The sequence below is a fragment of the Colias philodice genome, chromosome 26, assembly GCF_061535455.1.
Source record: "Colias philodice isolate Cphi_HAF_F1 chromosome 26, ilColPhil1 Martin Lab GWU primary, whole genome shotgun sequence".
Taxonomy (NCBI): Eukaryota; Metazoa; Arthropoda; class Insecta; order Lepidoptera; family Pieridae; genus Colias; species Colias philodice.
The window spans coordinates 1,890,756-1,912,392 of NC_143111.1; the positions used below are offsets into that span (position 1 = coordinate 1,890,756).

At 32.8% G+C, this 21,637-nt stretch overlaps 4 protein-coding genes across 5 annotated transcripts; 1 reads left to right on the forward strand and 3 right to left on the reverse strand.

The window, feature by feature from the left end:
- Positions 1 to 2,504: 2,504 nt before the first annotated feature.
- On the reverse strand, positions 2,505 to 5,528 carry Rab30 (RAS oncogene family member Rab30). Of its 2 annotated transcripts, XM_089711254.1 has the most exons (5): positions 5,394 to 5,528; positions 5,044 to 5,247; positions 4,173 to 4,356; positions 3,389 to 3,540; positions 2,505 to 2,976 (listed from the first exon to the last, which is right to left on the reverse strand). In XM_089711254.1, the coding sequence occupies exons 2-5, from the start codon at positions 5,212 to 5,214 to the stop codon at positions 2,875 to 2,877; spliced, it is 609 nt and encodes a 202-aa protein (XP_089567380.1). In that variant the 5' UTR covers positions 5,215 to 5,247; positions 5,394 to 5,528; the 3' UTR covers positions 2,505 to 2,874. The 2 variants fall into 2 exon arrangements, with proteins under 2 accessions (XP_089567380.1, XP_089567379.1); XM_089711253.1 differs by having other exon boundaries at positions 5,044 to 5,522.
- Positions 5,529 to 7,620: 2,092 nt separating this feature from the next.
- LOC149476758 (speckle-type POZ protein-like) lies at positions 7,621 to 9,373 on the forward strand. The gene has a single exon (XM_089711540.1). The coding sequence runs from the start codon at positions 7,901 to 7,903 to the stop codon at positions 8,921 to 8,923; it is 1,023 nt and encodes a 340-aa protein (XP_089567666.1). The 5' UTR covers positions 7,621 to 7,900; the 3' UTR covers positions 8,924 to 9,373.
- Positions 9,374 to 9,509: 136 nt separating this feature from the next.
- On the reverse strand, positions 9,510 to 10,366 carry LOC149476759 (putative RNA-binding protein EIF1AD). The gene is made up of 2 exons (XM_089711541.1): positions 10,122 to 10,366; positions 9,510 to 9,998 (listed from the first exon to the last, which is right to left on the reverse strand). The coding sequence occupies exons 1-2, from the start codon at positions 10,242 to 10,244 to the stop codon at positions 9,639 to 9,641; spliced, it is 483 nt and encodes a 160-aa protein (XP_089567667.1). The 5' UTR covers positions 10,245 to 10,366; the 3' UTR covers positions 9,510 to 9,638.
- Positions 10,367 to 10,729: 363 nt separating this feature from the next.
- Positions 10,730 to 21,317, reverse strand: PolG1 (DNA polymerase gamma, catalytic subunit tam). Its single transcript, XM_089711539.1, has 18 exons — positions 20,943 to 21,317; positions 20,386 to 20,581; positions 19,524 to 19,678; positions 18,932 to 19,131; positions 18,257 to 18,405; positions 17,842 to 18,055; positions 16,967 to 17,478; positions 16,365 to 16,586; positions 16,035 to 16,140; positions 15,617 to 15,747; positions 14,986 to 15,158; positions 14,577 to 14,700; positions 13,414 to 13,594; positions 12,896 to 13,068; positions 12,445 to 12,580; positions 11,823 to 11,991; positions 11,062 to 11,178; positions 10,730 to 10,949 (listed from the first exon to the last, which is right to left on the reverse strand). Exons 1-18 carry the CDS (start codon positions 21,221 to 21,223, stop codon positions 10,751 to 10,753), a joined length of 3,438 nt encoding a protein of 1,145 aa, XP_089567665.1. The 5' UTR covers positions 21,224 to 21,317; the 3' UTR covers positions 10,730 to 10,750.
- Between the last annotated feature and the right edge of the window lie 320 nt (positions 21,318 to 21,637).

Below are 21,637 nucleotides of genomic sequence, written 5' to 3' on the forward strand. Positions count from 1 at the left end.
CAAAAACGAAATAAGTAAATGTGATGGTTAAAAATCATTATGCCCATTGTATACATTATACAATTTTTTTTTTATAAAACATAAAAATATTCTACTAAGTACCTACAGTAAGAAAGTTAGTCGATGAATAAGGTATTTTACGATGAAAATATGTAGTACTTTCGGTAAATATAACTACAGTTCTTAATGTACTTATCGCAAATGAATTTAATCAAGTTTCAAACCAGTTACTATACCATTTAAATCCATAAATAATTAAATCGTAATTTACCAAAACTAATATTGAAACATTATAATTATACAACATTTAATGTTAAAAATTAACAATAATATAAAATACTATTAACACATGAACAACGACCACAGTAATATAAAAAGAAATAAACAATTTTTTCAGAACACATGTTATGCATCAATGGATTTATAAAATCGAATTACCGATCGTGTCATTAGTCATTGGATAAGAATTTAGATAAGGGTGATCTAGTGTTAGGTACGGGAAAAAATCTAGTTTTGAATAACCTCCGAGGCCGTCTTATGAAATGTTTATGGTACGTTCGGACGCGTGCACAAACAACATGTTTACATCCTTGTGCCCGTGCTTGTGTTCGTTGAATATCTGAATATATAACTTAAAATTTGTCTTTTTTGTTCAATTCAATTTTCATTTGTTTCTCTTCCATTTTTATAAAAAAGCTTATATACTTAAAAGCACCAGTAACGTAACATTTTAAGAAAACATCACAAATTCATTAAAATGATTCTCAATTTACATTACTGTGACCATAAAATATTAACAAATACTGTACTTAAATTAATCGCAAGATAAAATAAAGCTTCTGTTAAAACCCTGACCATTAAAATGTAAATAAATACGCCCATTTATTCCACGATTTTGTAAAAATAGTAAACGGAGTAATTATGGAGTGAATTTCGTTAATTTTACCGCGATAGACGGTAGCTTTATGAAGTGAAATGTAAATTGGGAAATATGAATAAAGGGGTTTGAAAATTTTTGTATGGAGCCTGGCACACCTACTGTCCGCCATTTTGATTTTTTTTTTTTTCGATTTTGCGTCGCACTACTAAATTTGTATATTTCGATTGCTACAGACACGCAAAAAATGTTCATCAAAATGGCGGACAGTAGGTGTGCCAAAAATTTTCAAACCCATTTCCTTCCAATTTTATGATACCTTAGTCTATAATCCGATCCTATATCTGTTGTAATATTACAAGAACCGTTTAAGTTCCGTTCCTACTGTAAAAATTTCTATTATTTTGGATCGTTGTCTTTTCAATTACATAAAGGATCAAACTGTAAACGTTCACAGGAAAAATGTATTTAGTTATCTTTACAATAGGAACAAAACATAAATTTACTAGTTTGTAGCCTTCAAAACCTTTACAATTACGAAAAATCTGTTCCATTTTCCCTGTATATCATTTCACAACGTCTAATCAACTTTACACCAATTATCTAGTACAATGTAAACTTTAATTATTTATAACTGCGTCTAATAATAATCGAAGGTTATCCTTTATTACTAATACGCATATTTCCGGTAAGAATAATAAAATTGCAATTGAAATAAAACAATGAGATCTACCCTCAACAAAAAATAAGCTATATAGGTACAATAGATTAGTAGCAACCTACGATTAAATGTATTACTATCAATTTTTAACTATTTTTTTATCTATGGAATAACCAATGCATTTTAAAAAGTACTAAAAAATTGCCTACATCATCTAAGTCACAATTTCGCGTGCCTACTTATACCTAACATTGATTAACATAAATCGCGACAACTAAGTAATGGCTCTGTCAAAAGGGCATGAATTTATGATATGCATTAGGTTATTAATATAAATTATATATACATAAGAAGCACATAATGAAATGAACACAATACTTTTACTAGAAACCTCATTATTTGTGAAACAAGTTTACTATGCGACTAAGAGCTAGCGCGCACGAGCAACTTTGTCTCCGCAACTATTTTGTCTCTCCCATCAATTTGTATGGGGAGTTGCGTCGCTACGTGCGCGCACTTTCATACTAGCCCATAGGTTGGAGAGACAAAATAGTTGCGGAGACAAAAAAGTTGCGGAGACAAAGTTGCTCGTGCGCGCTCGCTCTAATATCGACAAAAAAAAATAAGCCCAAGTATGACATTTTGACAAATCCATTATTCTTACAAGCAAATGGAATGTTAAGTTCTACAAATATAATAATTAACAGTAAGAACTTTATAAAGCAATCAATTGTAGAATAATTATCAAACTGATTTTTTCTGATGAACCGTCGTCAAGTCTGCTAATAATATTTAAGAACGACAAACACATGTATATACAAACAATAGGTACAAGAAGAAAAAATAACCTAGACCTTATTTCTAGTAATCCCAATTTCTATGTATTTCTCATTTAACAATAAAAGGTCAACAATCACCTTGCAATATTTCATTTACAACCTGCTATTATCACTGGCGGGTATTTGAAAAACAATGTTTACCTGAATCAAGAAATAAGGACAAATGCAATTAAGCAAATATATTGTCATTCACTGACATGAAAGATGGCTAAAATTTAACAGCTACACAACCGTCTTAAAACGACAGGTAATTCAGTTTTCACAATAACGCGTAAATAAAACTTTAACATGCATTGAGATCAATTCCGTAATTATCTAACATTTATGTATAATAAACAAAATTTCAGTACATTATGTAACTTGTCCCTACGCTAAATTGTTATGTAATTGCAAGATATGTTGTTTTTATCATACATTTAATCGCTACAAATGATTGCTTATAAAATATAATCTCATACACAGTTAGTAATATCATTGAGATAAATTCGTTAGGTTATCTACGACCTAAAGCAGCAGGAAGAATCACCAATGGATGACGATTTGCCATTTATTGGTCCTAAGCTTCCATCGTATTTTGGCAACTCCTTGCATTTTGCTTGCTGAAATAGACAAATTTAATTTGTTTAATTACATTCAACATTTTACTTGCCATGGTGCCATGGTGCATTACAATTGTAAGTCCACTATAAAGTCAAAAGTTATATTAAGCTATTGCATAGCTTCTATCGCGGGCCTTGAGCGCGGGGACCGAATCCAGAAATTCCGCAACGAAAAAACCTCACGCTCCCCACTCCGACGGGCGCGGAGGTGTGGCTTGAAGGCATAGCATGCAATAGCTTTACCGCGGCAGTTTACCGAGTGCCACACGTCTTTTTTTATATTACACTTTTGTTACATCTATTTAAATTTCTGGAACCCAAAAGGTTTCACTACATTGATGATATCACAACATACTCACATACATTGCAAGTCATTAAAAAAAATGTGTGAGAAAAAAATTACTAAACTTACTTCCATCAATTCCACTGCAATTTCCATAAAAAGTCGCTCAACATTTTCCGCCTCCTTCGCTGAGGTCTCCAGAAAGTACATCCCATGGCGCTGCGCAAAGTCTTCACCAATATGTCTTGGTATTTCTCTATCTTCTCTATCAGTTTTATTACCTGATGACACATTGAATACAAAAAATTATAGCTTTGTATCTATCTATACTAATATTATAAAGAGGAAAGGTTTGTATGTATGTATGTATGTATGTATGGTTTTCACGCATAAACTACTGGACCGATTTTGATGAAATTTGGCAGAGATAATCTTTAGACCCTGAGAAAGAACATAGGCTAACTTTTATTGCGAAATATGTACCACGGGCGAAGCCGGGGCGGACCGCTAGTTTAGTGATAAAGAAATAATAATAGAGAATTTTAAACAGATCTGGAACCTTATACCACTAAATTTGATTCTATTTTGATTCCATTCAATTGACAAATTCTATTACGATTTTGATTTGATGTCCATTCTGAATGCTGACATTGCAACAAATTCAAGTATTAAATCTCGATTGCATGGTATTATCAAAATAATATGTACATCAAAATTTTCTATCTAGATTAATTTCAATTCGAACTACAGTACAATTGTGTGCTGTCTTTATTCAAACTTTATTTTGTTCTTGCATCTTGCATGTAGTAACAAACATTATTATATAATATAATTATAATAATGTCATATTATGAGCAAGTTTCATGCATACAGTATTAGTATGTTTATACTTTATAGATAGAAAGTAACTCACCGACTAATATCCTCAGCACCTTATTATTAGCGTATTCTTCTATTTCCCTGAGCCAATCCGGCAGACAGTCGAATGTGGGTTGGCAAGATATATCATACACAAGAATAAGAGCATGAGCTGATCTATAGTAGCTCTGTGTGATTGAACGAAATCTCTCTTGCCCTGCTGTATCCCATATTTGTAGCTAAAATTGTTTAATTAATAGAATTTAAAGTCCAAGTACATTACAAAATTTGGGAATAAATTTCCAATTCATTAATCATAATAATATATCACATTGTGTAGTATTATAAATTTTGAAAAAGTCTTTCTGTAATTTCATTCTACCAATAATTTCCATTCACATTCTACTAGGTATGAAATTTTTGAAGAATGCTTTAATATAGAATGTTGAAGATATCAAATTGTGTACATAATTAAAACTTAATACATGTTCGATCCTTATAATTTACAATTTAAACATTCTGGAAGGAAATTAAAAAAGCTGTTTGAACTATTTATTTCCATAAATATCTTTGTATTCAATTCTATGGGAAATTCTTTCTTTACTTTATTAGACCAACTATCTAACAATGAAACCATAATATTTAGCAATATATAAATGAAATCAATCCAATTCATATTATTGTTATAAGTGTGAAAATACAATTTACATCTTTCCAATAAATTCTAATTACTAGTTTAATTAATTAGTCACTATTAGAGCCAGTACAACAAATACAATATGCTGAATTTGTGTCCAACCTTTATGGTCATACATGTAGCATAATAATAATTTGTATTGGTTTCAAAACTTGAACCTTGTTTCCTCTAAAGGATCCACCCATATATGGAAGCGGATTACCAAATATTTCGATTCAAGTGAACTCACCTTTACTTTCTCTCCATCGACTTCAACAGTTTTAATCATAAAATCAACACCGATTGTAGCACCTTGACCTGGAGGAAATAGTCCTTGCGTAAATCTCCGCACTAAACATGTTTTGCCTACACCTGCGTTTCCAACGAGCACTACTTTAAATAAAAACTTGTAATCCTCCATAATGAACAGCTAATTACATTTGTCGAAAACTAGCTGAAAGGAATTAACAATAAATTATCTCCCCCGTTCACTGTTCCGCTTTAGTGAATTGACAGACATTACATTACGATAGGCTGATAAAAACGAAATTGAACGATTATTCCACAATCAAACACAAATTATAGTTAAGATAAGATTACACATAAAACGTTGATTTCATATCAAAATATCAATGAAGATATTATCAATCTTCAAAACAATAAATACAGCGATGACGATCAAGTTATTGAAATATTGACTTTTGTCTTTTCAATTTTCACTTTGACATACGACTTTTATTTGTTTTTTTTTTTTTTTTAACGTAGGATTGCCGAATATAGATAATGCTATCACAATAAAATCCATAATCATATTTTAAAGGGATTTATCCACGGTAATAAATCGTGCAAAACTGAAATTATGCAATATTCATTTTTTTTTATTACCTACCTGAAGACAATTATGAATTACATATGAATTACATATTGAAAAAGAATACATATAAAAATATCCCCCGTTTTCCAATTACAGCACTAGAGCGCATTGCGGATTAAGCGGCATAATGCTTAACGTTGAATGTTCCAACTACAGCAACGCTTCGCACAATCGAGCACTAGAACAAGTCAATAACTGCGTTAAAAACAACCGACTTCAAACTTGCACTTGCAACATTTACAAATACAGACAAAAATGCTCATAAAATAAAAACTACTGGGCCTATCCGAATAAAATTTTTATGGGACCAATTCGACACCATCCCGCATCGAACAAAAAAAGAATCACGTAAATCGGTTCAGAAACCACGGAGTAATCGGTGTACATACATAAAAAAAAAAAAAAAAAAAAAAACATACCGGCCGAATTGATAACCTCCTCCTTTTTTTTGAAGTCGGTTAAAAACTAGCTGAAAGGAATTAACAATAAATTATCTCCCCCGTTCACTGTTCCGCTTTAGTGAATTGACAGACATTACATTACGATAGGCTGATAAAAACGAAATTGAACGATTATTCCACAATCAAACACAAATTATAGTTAAGATAAGATTACACATAAAACGTTGATTTCATATCAAAATATCAATGAAGATATTATCAATCTTCAAAACAATAAATACAGCGATGACGATCAAGTTATTGAAATATTGACTTTTGTCTTTTCAATTTTCACTTTGACATACGACTTTTATTTGTTTTTTTTTTTTTTTTAACGTAGGATTGCCGAATATAGATAATGCTATCACAATAAAATCCATAATCATATTTTAAAGGGATTTATCCACGGTAATAAATCGTGCAAAACTGAAATTATGCAATATTCATTTTTTTTTATTACCTACCTGAAGACAATTATGAATTACATATGAATTACATATTGAAAAAGAATACATATAAAAATATCCCCCGTTTTCCAATTACAGCACTAGAGCGCATTGCGGATTAAGCGGCATAATGCTTAACGTTGAATGTTCCAACTACAGCAACGCTTCGCACAATCGAGCACTAGAACAAGTCAATAACTGCGTTAAAAACAACCGACTTCAAACTTGCACTTGCAACATTTACAAATACAGACAAAAATGCTCATAAAATAAAAACTACTGGGCCTATCCGAATAAAATTTTTATGGGACCAATTCGACACCATCCCGCATCGAACAAAAAAAGAATCACGTAAATCGGTTCAGAAACCACGGAGTAATCGGTGTACATACATAAAAAAAAAAAAAAAAAAAAAAAAACATACCGGCCGAATTGATAACCTCCTCCTTTTTTTTGAAGTCGGTTAAAAAGTAATGCGCGTGAATTGATGCGTGCAATCGATTTATCGTTAGTAAAATTATTAATTGTAGGAAAAAATTTTAAAGCTTTCGTTTCATTGTAGTTTTTTCGAAATAATCAAAGTTAAATTTATATTTTTGGTTTTATGGTATTCAAATGCTTTATAAATATAAATTTATAAAGAATAGAAAAAATTCGGTCCCGCCTCGTGATCGAATTTTTTCTATTCTTTATAAATTTATAATCAAAGTTAATTCAAATTGTGTTAAAAAAATAAATATAAGTATGGATGAAGGTACAAACATTGAAAAAAATGGTAATGAAATAATTAAAATCCAAATTACTTAAAATAACCGTAAACATTTTTCAAACAATTATTATGTATACCACTTTATTTACACATTAATGAGGTTATTGTGTGGGTTATTGCTAACTCTATGAATATTTTTTTTTTCAACACTGAACTTAGCGCAACGCTGGTGCGTTTCACGTTCCAATTAAGCATCAGCATAATTCGGCATTGTGCGGCACTGAGTCGCATTATGCTCTGTAATTGGAAAACAGCCATCTTATATCAGTTCCGGTTCCAGTTGTCACTTGTCATTTATTGTTTCTGTAATCTATGATTACCTATAATTTGCAATTTGCATTTTTGAAATTTGAGTTTTGCAGTTTTTTAGTTTTGAATTTTGAGGTGCGATTTGTATATCAGTAGATTGTTAGTAAATAAAAGGGACTAAAGTGTAAAACAACCACTAACCAGCTATATCAATATGTGTATGTAAATTTGGGGAACATCTTAAAAAAGCGCTGTACACAAAAAAACAAAAATTTACAAGTATATTTATTTCTTGTTAAATAAATTGGGTTTCCTTTGAGATTATTAAAATGTCGAATGTGAATTATACAATTCGAACGGAAGGTCAAACAAAAATAAACACTATTATTTGGACAGTACCATGTTTTGAAACCTTATTAGAAATTAAAACATCCCGAGAATTTCGGACAGAAAATCCAAAAGATAAAGCTGGTGATTTAGCAAATTCGAAATTTCAATTAAAAATGCAATTTCTGGGCAGATTCAATGATATAATCGAGATATATTACTTATCACCTATACCAGTATTTCTCAAATCAATACTTACCATATGCTTAAAGAGATTTGAAGAGCGATCAATTGTGATAAAAGAATACCACACAGTACAAGCCAATAAATGGCAATACCTAGCAACACTATATAAACGTGATATTGTAAGTTATGATGGGCGTGATACATTCCTCTTGAGCGATGGCAGTCTTCGCCTCAAATTTCAGTTCATGGTGACAAATGACATAAAAGTTGACCGAGCACATGTGCCCGAGGCCCAACTCAGTGATGATTTTGAAAGCCTCTTGAATAATGGCTTATTTTCAGATGTGGTTATAAAGTGTGCAGAAGGAAATGAATTCAAAGTACACAAAGCTGTATTGGCCAGTCGTAGTTTGGTTTTAAAGGCTCACTTTGAACATAACACTACTGAATGTATAACAAACGTTCTTGAATCGCCACTAGAGTCGGAAGTATTGAGAGAAGTTCTGACTTTTATTTACAGTGATAGAGCCCCAAGAGTCGATGAGATACCTGAAAAGCTATTGGCTGCTGCTGACTATTATCAGCTTGGCCGACTTAAGAGTTTGTGTGAAGAGGCTTTACACAAGAAACTTACAGTGAACAATGCAATTGAAACCTTACAGTTAGCAGATTTACATTCGGCAAAAACATTGAAAAATTTGACTTTAGAATTCATTAAGGATGGCCAAGCAAAACTAATAACAAAGACGGAAGGTTGGGCAATGGTGAAGTCAGTAGAGCTGATTAAAAGTATTTATGAGCATATAATGACAGATGATGTAGATGCAGATATTAAATAATAAGTTTAAATTTGTAGGGGGTAGCCATATCTAACTATAGACTTGCAGGAAATTGGATAAGGTAGTAAGGTAGTGTAGTAAAGTATTTTCTCTCTGGTGTCTATAATATATTCAATAAATTAGTTTATAGTGGTGTGTAGGAAAATATAGATAAATAACCCATGAATAAGGCCTTAAATACCATGTACATTTTCCATTAGCATTTCCACATGTTTTCCAATCTGAGGGAACTAAATCTTTATAAAATTATTCTATTGTATAAGGGTGTGAACTCATTCATTGGATCTGTGATCAGATCTGTGTTAAGATGGTACAAAAATTTACTTAATTTTGAAAAACATGTGTATTAAGTAACACTATTGAATACAAATTTAAGCTTTCTCTATAATTATAATCATTCTTGTTATGAAATTTTATAAATTGCCATCATACTGATTTATATGAAATGTTATGAAAAAAATTATCTTTTATTACATAATATATTTTATGTTTAGATGTATGTATACTCTGTATGTTTAGAAATTTTGTTTTTACAAGCTTTATACGTGTTTTATTTTATTGTTTATCTAATTGTAGAGTATTTATAAAGGGTACCTATCTAATAGAGAATCTTTTACCTATAGAAAAGTATATTCAAAATCTTATATATGTGTACAATTAAAAAAATGATCTCATTATTGTTAAACAAATAAAAGTTATAAATTAATAGTACATTTTATTTTCTATCACTATTGTCACAATCATCACTCTCACTTGTGTCACTAGAGTCACTTTCACTATCATAAGTTTGCATTTGAACTCTATTAGTGTTCACAAACAAATCATCATCACTATCACCATCACCATTGTTAGTATTATCATCCTTTTTAACATCGTCAAACTCCTTAGGCCAAACTTTATTTTCTTTATAATATTTTATAGAATCCTTGTTCATTATTTTGACGATTTCCGCTTTCACTTTGTCTCCTTCTGCAATTGGTTCAACGAGGATGTAATCTCCTCGCTTCACCCAAATATTCTTCCTAAATTTTGTGGGCATAGATACTAGATATTCTTCTCCACTTGGTGTAGTAATCTGTGAAGATAAAATTGAAAAATAACATTTCAATTTCAGATGTGTACTACATACCTGAATAGATTGATTAATTGCATGTTACATAAATAAATAAATCAAGCAAACAATATATGATTTTCTTACCTCGTGTAAGTTATTTCCTCTACTTCTTAAAACTTTTACAATACTCTGATTTTCTTTGGGCAACTCATAGTCGTCCCACAGAGTCTCGTTCATTACATGTTTCCGTTTATTTACTTTCGACATAGTTTAATTTTCTGTGTATTACACACATAAATGTCTAAACTTGTATAAATAATTACAAAAAATATTGAATTATTACAAAATTAAAACTTGTGAATCGCGTTGTTTATGTTGTATAACCTCAAAATTATTTGACAATAATAATATGTCAACTTTCTATGTCACTGTCACAAATTATAAAAATGCGTTCTAAATTAACAGTATGAAAAGGTAAGAAACTCTTATATGATTGCTATATTAATGGTTACCATTCATAGGCGTGGTAATCGTCGTTCGGCAGATCACGGAGGATAAATCTGCGTGTGAAAGAGTGGATTATCGGTTCGGCGCGGCGTTCGCCATCTAGAAATGCGAGTGCCCGCTTGTGTAGTGTAGATGATGACAGCTCAGAGCTCGGCTCACACTTCACAGCTGTTCGTATAGTGAATGAGGTAAAGGTGATCAAAAAAAGCTATATACATATGTATAGAAAAAATAATTCCAGACCCTTTTAATAAAAATACACATCTTTATTCCTTATTTATTTTACACTTATCAAGTACATCGAATATCGTCAATGATTCTCCATTCGGTATGCCATATCCATTTTCTAAGCCGTGCGGATTAGAAGGTGTCGTACAGCTTAAATTTGATTCCTTTCGTAAAACTTGATCCACTTCAACAGATGTAAAGAAGGCAACAGATAATGGTAAATCCTTTATACCGACTCTGCAAAAACAAAAAAAAAATAAGATTTTTTTTTCAAGCATTGGCATTGATTCATGAACAATTTGGAAATAGTTAAATATCATAAATTAAAATAAAATGTGAGTAAATTAACCTTTGGGAACAAAATGCTCTCGTAAATAAATTGGTGATTTGTAGAGCAAGCGCTGTTTCGTATTTATGTTCATCAGGCACTAAGTAGCGCACTTCATCATGGAAACTCAGACAGAATCTGAAAATTTAAAGTATAATTAATTGTTTTTCTATACTAAGCAGAGATAATAAGAACATAAATTATTTCCAGAATGTTGCAGAGATAATAAGGACATACATTATTTCCAGTATGTTTGTCACAATTTTGCTAAAAAATGGAATAAATGATGCGAGACTGTTGCCAAAACTAACTGAATGAAACATCAAAAAGTTTTAAAAAAGCAATATTATCGGTAAGTGTCGTCATCTCGTGTTATATTTCATCACGTGGTATAAACACCTTTCGAGAAATTTAACTTCTTTATCATCTATTCACAAGTGTCAACATCATTCGCACCTGGCCTTTGGCGCCAGGCGTGCTGCCAAGCATCAACTCGATTAACTTCGAGAAATGCAATTTTGGACTGTATATATACCATCTATGTACAGTACGACTCACGAAAGATGACCACAAATGGCGGCCGCCTGCGCACGTTCACTCATGAAGAAAAGACTTAAGACAAAATAACATTTTAATGTTGGTTAAATAATTTATTTTTTATTTATTTAAAATTAAATCCGCCCGCGCCTCACCTCGCACCTCCATAGGGACCTAAAATATGCCTTCTGCGCCGTAGTCATCTTTCGTGAATCTTACTGTACAAGTATGAATATAATTCGCACCTAGCTTTCGGTGCCAAGTGCGTCATGCTAACGAGCATGAGATGCAGGAAGTCAGCAGCTGCGCTCTGTACCGCCCAGTTGAGCCGAGTCCCCCCCCACCGTCCCGCGCTATGTTCTAGCGCACGGGATAATCGGCCTTCGAGAAATGCCGTTTTTGGTTCTACGGAGTCTGTGAAAGAGTAGATACGCAATTTAAATTTTTTAACATACTTATATATTTTTAAGCTATTGCATAGCTTCTATCACGGGCCTTGAGCGCGGGGACCGAGAAATTCCGTAACGAAAAAACCTCACGCTCCCCACTCCGACGGGCTCGGAGGTGTGGCTTGAAGGCATGCTATGCAATAGCTTTACCGTGGCAGTCCCTGAGTGCCACACGTCTTTTTTTTATGCGATTTAAACTCTTTTTAACGTTTTACGTTATTGTACATATGTAATTAAAATTATTTGAAATAAATAGAGACAAACGGAAATATCAAAAGAAAACAAAAGATATGCATTTCAATGTTATTTTTAAAGAACACCTCAATCTAAACAAAATTGTTACTGATTATTCTCAAACTTGACACAACAACTGATTCACATTATAAAAAAACATCACAAAATAAAAATATATATCTACCCGCAATATCTTCAAGTTTGTTGAACATGCACGACTCAGTGCCGCCCACCCAGCGGGGCCTCTCGAACATGTCGTCAACTTGTTTGCCGCTCATTTTGGCTAAGCGTGTCGCTTGATATGACGTCATCTCAACTTTCTATGTGAAAATAAAACATGTTTTATGAAAAGTTTTCCAGACATATTGTCGTATTTACAGTTAATCAACTAAAAATATAGTTTTATGATTAGTGTACCAAATCATTTTTTATTAAGTTTTAGCCTCATCATATTTTCTTTGTAACACATTCAAAATTGTGTTTTAATCTTCATTCATGTTTTTAGAGGAAAATTATATTTGGAAGTAGGTAATTTATAGAACTTTTATGATTACCTATTACACTGACAAAACCGTTCGGTATATTTTTTCGTTGCTGTAAAGTGTAGATATGCAATTTTATATTTATAACCAAACCTGATCTTCAATATCTTCATCCATAAGTCCCAACATATATTTTTTCTTCAATGTATACACTCTTCTACCTTTCGTAGTGGTGAACATTTTGGCGGCTTTGCTCTTTGCTTCCGATATTGTCATAGTGGGGTTAAATTGTTTTAGCAATCGTTCTGCAAAGTTTTGTCCGGCTCCTGTAAATAACGTTCAACGTTCTGGGTTTATTTAGTTTCCAATTGTTTATCGAAGATTTCTACAAAAGTGAGCTTATTTTTTATTTAATAACTCAGGCCCCGGAATCACAGATACAATAGAAAATTGTGTCGTGGACCGATCAGGCCGTTCGGGGCTCAATGGGTTAAATTTCTCTAATGTTGGTTTTAAAATCAATGTTTAAGTATATTACAAATCACTATCTGTTTCATTATTTCCAACAAGGAATAGTTTAAAGATGAAACACACACACAAATAATCACTCAATTTTGTTATATTTATTGACATTTAAATAAACTTTTTAACCCTTAATAAACACCACGTACCATAAATCCTCGCGTAATTAATAACTTTGGCATGATCCCTTTGTACATTAGCAGCTCGCGCAGTCAGCGAGTGCAGATCAGTAGCAGCCGCTTTGTGCCCCGCTAGCACCGCCCACCCGAACGCGCTCCCACCGCACAGCTGCGTGCCACTGTCGCCTAGCAACGCGGCTATCCATAGCTCCTATACAACAAGCTAGCTTGTTAGTTATCTCTAATTTTTATTACAAATGTTATTACAAAAAAAAAGAGTTATTGCTCAGAGCTCTCGATTGCGCTCCAATGAAACAAGATTTAGTACATAATATGCATTACCTAAATACAAAATCAAATAAGAGTGAAAGAGAAAATTCGCCACAGTCCTGCATGTGAAACAAAATATATAGGGAAAAATAGCCATATACGGAGCGCCGCGCCGCTCTCACGCGACGTTGCCCGTTATTACCGCCGCATCGCACGACAGCAACAATTGCGCGACGTTGCCACTCTTATATAAACAATCACTATTCACTAGTCAGCTTGAATGCTTACGCGCGCGAACGCAAATTCGGAGATATTATAATTATGAATTGATAATCTTTAATAAAGTGAATACTTTTACGCGCAATAGCATGACACGGGGCTGTTTTAATTATATCCATTATCTACAAAAAAACGGTAAATTAATCAGATATCTGTTTTCACACAAAAAAGACAGACGTATGCATTTCCTGTAAGTATAAGTATTTTTTTTTTGTTAATTATCCCGATAACGCTATTGTATTTTCGTAGTTTTATTTCAAGTGAACACCCACACAATTTTGTCGTGAGCCGCCCCTGGTAATATCACAGTAATATAGGCATGGTTCTTTGAGGCGCTCTATTTAAAATTCTTCCACTTGCTGCTGTAGCGCCAACTCAATTTGCTCACTTTATACGGACACTTCTTATTACACTGAGATGATCCTGCTTACTTAGGTTTAGAGACATTTATTTTAAAAAAAAAAGTAAAAAATACTTCCTACGACGCGGGTATGGCTGCCTTCGTGAGGAATGTTAACACGGATATAAAGCAACTAAATGTGACATCGATTACATGAACTAAAATAAATATTAATCGTAATGATTATTTAAATTTTATTGAAAATACTTGTAGAAATAAGGAAGACCTCCAAGTTTATATATACCTGAGAATCAACATCAGCGCCAACAAAGCGGTACTTCGGCGGCGCTTGCACGAGCGCGCGTAACTCAGAACCGATGCGTTCTGCCGTCGCGTTGCTAGCAGTCATCCATGTTGGTTCGCTGGCTCTGTAATAATTGTTTATTTATTTTAAAAATAAACAAACATAAAATGATGTAAGCTAAGAAATAATATAGCTTTGTATCGGAGAAAGAAAATATCATTAAGTGAAAAATAAATAACTTTAGTTTTTAGTGTTACTTTTTTTAATTATAATACATACAAACATGAAACGAAATGTAAACCCCACGAAAGCGCAAAATTCTCAAACTCAAACATTTATTAATTCAATTAGAATTTTTTTTGCATGTTTCATTCATTTTTTTTTAATATAGTTTATAAATACCCCATACCGTCTAGTAAGCGTGCCACAAACAACCACCTGCGGAATAATCGCACCATATCTTCTCAATGTTCCTCTTAAATGTTCCGGCAATATTTCCTCAGGTAACCATACTACTTGTTGGCCCATGACTCGCTCTCTGTTGTTACGCCAGTATGACATCATGCGACCGTATGTTAGTACCTAGAATTTTAGGGTACTATATGACTATAGGTAAAATCCATACTAATATTATAAATGCGAAAGTATCTCTGTCTGTCTGTCTGTTACTCAATCACGCCTAAACTACTGAACCAATTTGCATGAAATTTGGTATGGAGATATTTTGATACCCGAGAAAGGACCTAGGCTACCTTTTATTGCGAAATATGTACCACGGGCGAAGCCGGGGCGGACCACTAGTATGGAAAATTATGAAGTGTGAAATTTTTTGTAATGTATATGATTGTTTAAGTAAATAAACGTTTTGTGGTTTACGTCATAACCACGTATGACCTAACACACAGTTTAATAATAATAATATTTAAATTTAGACAAAAATGTTGAGTTCAAAGTAATTCGGCTTTACTTAGAAACACTTATTTAAACATTTATTTTGTGTGTGGTCACTATAAATAATAAAATGAATTATATTTACCAACCTTTTCTGCATCATTTCCCTGCGCTGACAGAACGTTTTGACTGAACATGTTTAAGAAATCCCGCGCTAAAGGATTGCCGACTTTGTACTTAGGGCCATCTTTGTGTGGCAATCGGAGAAAATGGCAACATCCTGTATAATATAATATAACGTATTTTATAAATATGTAATACATACATGAAAAATACATCTTGTAAACGATAAATTTAAATAATAGAAATTCTATCACTCATTGGGATTCGAATCCGCGTCTTTCGCCATTCCGGAGCGACGCTTGACCTCTCGTCCACTCGTGATCTCAGATCAATAGAATTTATTCTTCTACTTTTTTAAAATTATATTTATAAAGCATTTGAATGCAATAAAACTAAATACCTATCAAATTCAACTTATAATGTTGTACTTGAATGATTTATCACCTTGTATTTCTATGCCGGTCCAAACCCCTAATCCATGGTATTGATTTGCTGCCGCTTGTTCTAGCTTTCTTTTTCTCGCAAAATACGCACGCTTTCCAAGATCCTCCTAGTAAAATAAAGTAATAACATTCCAAAATTATTCAAGCTTCTCTACAGGTTCTTATAATCCACCAGAAATAGGTTTGATTCAGAAAAAATCCACATGAATTATACCCATAGCTGTCATGTGAAGCAATAATCACTGAAAGTGTCCATTGGCCATGAATTAAATTTATTTATTGCAGAACACAATATATTTTCAGAAAAATATCTAAGCTTTATTTCACCCACCTCAACAGTTTTCGGCAATACATACGATTCGGCATCAACTTCAGTCCCCTTACACGTAACTATAGGACAGGAGGATAATAAGGTTTCTAGGGGTAAAGGAATTTCCCCTTCCTCTAGATCTGCCCTTGTTCTACTGTAGGGGACGAGAAACCCCCACCCCTCTCCCTGGATATAGTGGAGAGGGTAACCTTCCCATGATAAACGAAGAAGTTTTGGGGTTATCTGAAAGAATACGAGTTTCGTTAGGTGTTAATGTAAGTGGATTATTGATAATTTGATAGCTTTTAGTGTTTTTTACACAGTGTTAGCGTTTAGCTACTACATATTATGTATTCTGTGACAATGTGCAAATTTACGTTAAAGTTCATTGAATATTAAAAATTATTATTAGAGAGCCACTTTTTCTTTCATAGAAGTTGCTTTTGTGTCTGCGCAATTTTGAATAACTTTTACGGTTTTTTTATATCTCATCAATAGTTATTTTCTGGCATTTTTTTAAACAATGAATTATTAATAAAAACAATAGAATATGAAATATCGTATGTACTTAATACGATATTCTATTGTTTTTATAAATCAACGTCTGACATCAAAGTTTATACCTGCATGCTGGTCGTAATATTATTAGCGCCAGGCGACCAATCAGGATCCTTCCCTGGCTTTGTACATAGTTTCCTATACCACGCCGGATATCCGGCTAAATACGGCCTTTTTACCGGCAACGAACTTCGTAAATCGTACAAATATTGAAACTTTTTGACTAGTTCTTCTGAAACCTTTACTTTTTCCCCATAATTTGCTTCCAAATTTTCTATATAACTTTCACTTAACGTTTCAAAATTATCCTGAGTTTTTGTTTGTTTATCAGGTTTTACGTTTTCATGAATTTCAGTCTTTTTCGACGTAGACTTTTTCAGTTTTAACGTTTGAGTTGACCAATCCTCGTTCCACATCCAAAGGTCGTTTTTGTATTCTTTATTCTCCATAAGGCGACATGCTTCATCTGCTTTCAGGGATAGTAACTGTTGAGATTCCAGCTTGTAATCATTGAATACTGTTTCTGCTGAGTCGATGTATTGCGTCCAATTGGAATTAACGGGTAAGTATGCTGTACCTGAAAATTGATTTCAAATTTCACTATTATAAATTTCGCTATCACTATTATAAAATGCATACAAAATAAAATAGGCATAGCTGATTTCATCAATAGTACGATAAGCTTTGATTCACCTTTGAAGGCCTGTTAAGTGTCAGCAAATAGCTTTAAAAAAATCTGAAGTAAAAATATAGCCATGTATCTGAGACAACTTTTCATATTTGTATGATTTCTAGCAAATGCAATTAACCCATTGAGCCCCGAACGGCCCGATCGGTCCACGACACAATAGATTTTCTATTGTGTCTGTGATTCCGGGGCCTGAGTTATTAAAATTATAAGCTTATTCATTTGCAGATTATATGAAGATTTCCCACTCACCCAGTTCCAACATTCCAGCCAACGTAACAGGATGAGGAAATCTTTCCAGAAACATCGGGAATAGTTCCCTTAGTACGTTATGAGTAGCGATGACGTCACCAGCGCAGTAACTCATGAGCGTTTGGAAGTTATTATGTACGTCCTCCATTGTGCCTTCTACGAAGATATCCCGGGTTTGCTTGTCGATTGCCTTACCGCAATAGAGCTTATGTACCTAGGTAAGAGGTTATGTATTTTTATCATAAACAGTAGGTATCGAAACTGATGCTAGGCGCAATGTAGAAAAATAGTGAAAGTCGGCGGTATACACTTAATAGCTATTTATTCATTGTTTTCATAATATCATCTTATAACTTAGGAAAAAATAATAATTAATTTTAAAAAAAATTCCTAAATTTAGAAAATTTGATAGTACCTCGGAAAGACTATTCAATGAGCTAATTTCAATCCAATCATCGTCACTAGGATCGGGCTCTTTATTCTTCGCCTTCAGCACTGTGCGCTGGTAACTCGTCACCCCACTCACACATGTGTGCATTGACATTGTGTCCATGAAACGCACACCTGTAAGTTAAACTTTGTTGTTTATAAAACATACAGTACATCTTGATACAGTATTTAAATCATCAATATATTTCTGGGTATGTATAAACTACAACATTTTCCCTAGATTATAACGTTCCTACGAATGGTCGATGTTGTACAAGGTGCTACAGCAAAATATGTATTATGTATGCATGTTGTACAAGGTGCTCACAGCAAAATATGTAAGCATTGTCATGTTTTAAGTTGTCGTTGTTACCGTCTGCGTCGTAGATTGCGTTACGAGTTCGAAAAGCGATTAAATCAAATTTTAAATCGCTAATTCCTTCTGTATTACATGTAAAATATTCTAGTCTATCAGCACCGCCCTTTAGAAATTCGTAGTTGTTGCATATATCTCCACCCACAATAGAAAAATACACTGCACATCTGATTGTGCATGTTTGTCATTGGGAAACAAATAATAATTTTTTTTTTCAATCACAAAAATACTTATAAATTCGTATTTTAGAAGAACTGTATAAACAATTAAATAACTATTAATTACCCGTCCTTTCCAACCAATACTGCTCTTTAATCTTCGCTCTATCGTACGACACATTATGTCCGACTACTATCCTTGGCCTGCTCAAATCACCGCATGGCTTGTGTCCATCTGTTTCTAAAGGAATGAGGTCTTCGTAATTCACTTCACTAAAAGTTTCATGGACTTTTCCACTGGCTAGGGGTTCACTTACCCAGCTATACCTGTAATCAATAATTTTGCTTTATCATTTTCAACATGTATAAGTTTTTATTCTAAAGGGTCAATACCCTTAAAATAGAAAGTCTAGAAAGCATATTGCTGTGGTGAGTGAAGGCTATCTTTTAACATTTAGAAAGTAAATCCGGCTCGAAGGACCATAATAGAGAATTTAATATAGTTTTTTTTATTTATAAATAAAAAAACTAAGTGGAATAATATGTTTTATTTCTTTAATTCTGTATAGTTTGGTTAATAATTGTGAGTAAGCGTAATCTGAATCCGGGTAGTGATCGATTATGAAATTAATTTATACATAAAATTATAAAATGACACATATCAGCGTAAATGCTTACAATTGCTTAAATGTGAAATCTTAAAGCATCTATTAACTTACCATGCATCAGGGGATACTGCACATGCCAGGGTTGGCCTTTTACCCGCGGCCATCAAAACTTCAACATCAAAAACCAAGACATCATCTGATGGGCATGGAACCGATTTGGGGCCTTCTGGTGTGTATTTTGTCCAGCCTTTACTTTTTAACCATATCTTTAGAATAAAGAAATTTTAATGATTCAATATGTGTTCCATATTATATAGTAGTGTCATCTCAGTGTTATTTTGTTAATGGGAAATAGAAATGACTGTAATATTATAAAATATTTTTTTATTTAAACTGAAGTAACTGTGCTATAAAAGTAAACAATCCCATGCTAAAATAATGCAAGCTTTTCATCTGCAACTACAATTACACCCACTTTCTGGAACACCCTGATAAAATATTATTTTCCAAACAGTAATGAATTTGCTTCAAGTATTAATGTGTTAAGTTAAGTGAATGATTTATCTATACAGTAGAACTCCAATTATCCGAATTAATGGGGACCGGGACCCATTCGGATAATCAAATATTCGGATAATCGGATTTAAAAAAAATATTGCCATTGGAGAGAATAAAAGCTACGTTTTGATATTGCACTATTTTTTTATTGAATTACATGAAAAAAACATGAAATTTGTCACATGTTTTAAATATTTTTGCAATCATTTTTCTTATTTCCTCTAGTGACAACGCATCTTTATCATCATCATCCTCTCCATATGGGTTAGGGTAAGAATAATAGCGCACTTAGACTTTTTTTGGACAATTTTTTGTGATTCGGATAATCGGGGATTCGGATAGTCGGAGTTCGGATAATTGGAGTTCTACTGTACATATATTTAATGAGCAGAAACTTAAAAAATCTATACAAAACCTTTGGTAATTCTGGCAGCTTTCTTGATGCCAATTCGTTTAACAATTTTTTATAAGGAGCAGATTGCTTCTTTCCGATGTTATAAAAATGTTCTACAATATCTTTTCCTTCTAAATCTGGCAACTTTAATTGAACATCTGGAAGTTTGTTATATTCTTTATAATTTATACCGTGCTGTAAGAGATGAGCTTGGCAACTGAAAATAAAAAATAACTTCAAATAAAAATGTTGTGTGGTTTTATGAAACCACGGTAAAAGTGAAACTGTTCGAACGGTTCCGAACACTGCTTTGTGTAGCGCATGTCGCGTATCGGTCGGCTGCCGCGATACACGCGACATGCGCTACACAGACCAAAAAGTTTGAGACGATGTAATAAAAGTTTCAGTTTAATAATATACTTGTACATAGTTAGCTTCTTTTTACTTCAATATTATTAAGTTTAATTTCTGAATTGAGTTTAACATTAAAAGGTTTTTTATAGTAGAATAAATAAATGATAGGATTTCTAGCTGGGCAAATCATTGAGTTTCATTATAACTTTCTTATTAAAACTAACCTTTTAACAACATTTGGGTCTATTTCAGTAGGAGTGTCCTTGAATAGTTGCTTGTAGATGTTTTTTGAAATCATATGTATATTAACAGCATTGACCCTAAACTCTTCAGTATCCTTTGGACATTCAGTTTTTTCAGGAGTTTCTTCATTCGAAATTTCTTTATGTTTTCTGATTATTTTTATTTCACTCAAAGGAAGAACATCACTACAATAACTTCTACATAGTGAACAAGCGCTATATATGTTTTTATTTATACAAAAACTTGTCCTTTTATATAGCATTTTACACTATTGGGTAAGGTAATTTATGTATCATGCTAACTTTAGAAAACAGCGGGCTTTTGTTTTGACTTTTTGTAAATATCAGCTGTTATCAGTTGACATGACCACAGAGCAAGTAATATAGTAGACATGACATTAAGACAGTGCATAGAAATAAAATATTTTTCTCATTTTCGTGTAATAATATTTGAACAACTATGTCAAAAGCAATAAAACTAACTTTCTTTATAAAATTAACTTACTTAAACAATACATTTATTTACACGCCCACAAAGACACCTGAGACTTGAGAGCAAGTACATAGTTACCTAACCTAGCTTCTAGCCCAATCATATTATTGAATTTATAGGTAAAAATGACGTGTATTTCGTTGGCGAGGAAGGTAGTGGGGAGGATGGTAGTGGGCAGGATAGA

Coding starts and splice junctions, on each gene's coding strand:
- LOC149476759 (XM_089711541.1), bottom strand. CDS start 10,244: ATGTCGAAAGTAAATAAACGGAAACATGTAATGAACGAGACTCTGTGG. Junction 9,999..10,121: donor GAGGAAATAACTTACACGAG/GTAAGAAAATCA, acceptor TTATCTTCACAG/ATTACTACACCAAGTGGAGA.
- LOC149476758 (XM_089711540.1), top strand. CDS start 7,901: ATGTCGAATGTGAATTATACAATTCGAACGGAAGGTCAAACAAAAATA.
- Rab30 (XM_089711254.1), bottom strand. CDS start 5,214: ATGGAGGATTACAAGTTTTTATTTAAAGTAGTGCTCGTTGGAAACGCA. Junction 3,541..4,172: donor GGTGCTGAGGATATTAGTCG/GTGAGTTACTTT, acceptor ATGTGTCATCAG/GTAATAAAACTGATAGAGAA. Junction 2,977..3,388: donor TTGCAGTGGAATTGATGGAA/GTAAGTTTAGTA, acceptor TGTCTATTTCAG/CAAGCAAAATGCAAGGAGTT.
- PolG1 (XM_089711539.1), bottom strand. CDS start 21,223: ATGCTATATAAAAGGACAAGTTTTTGTATAAATAAAAACATATATAGC. Junction 18,056..18,256: donor CATTGAATAGTCTTTCCGAG/GTACTATCAAAT, acceptor CCTCTTACCTAG/GTACATAAGCTCTATTGCGG. Junction 16,587..16,966: donor ATATTACGACCAGCATGCAG/GTATAAACTTTG, acceptor GTATTCTTTCAG/ATAACCCCAAAACTTCTTCG.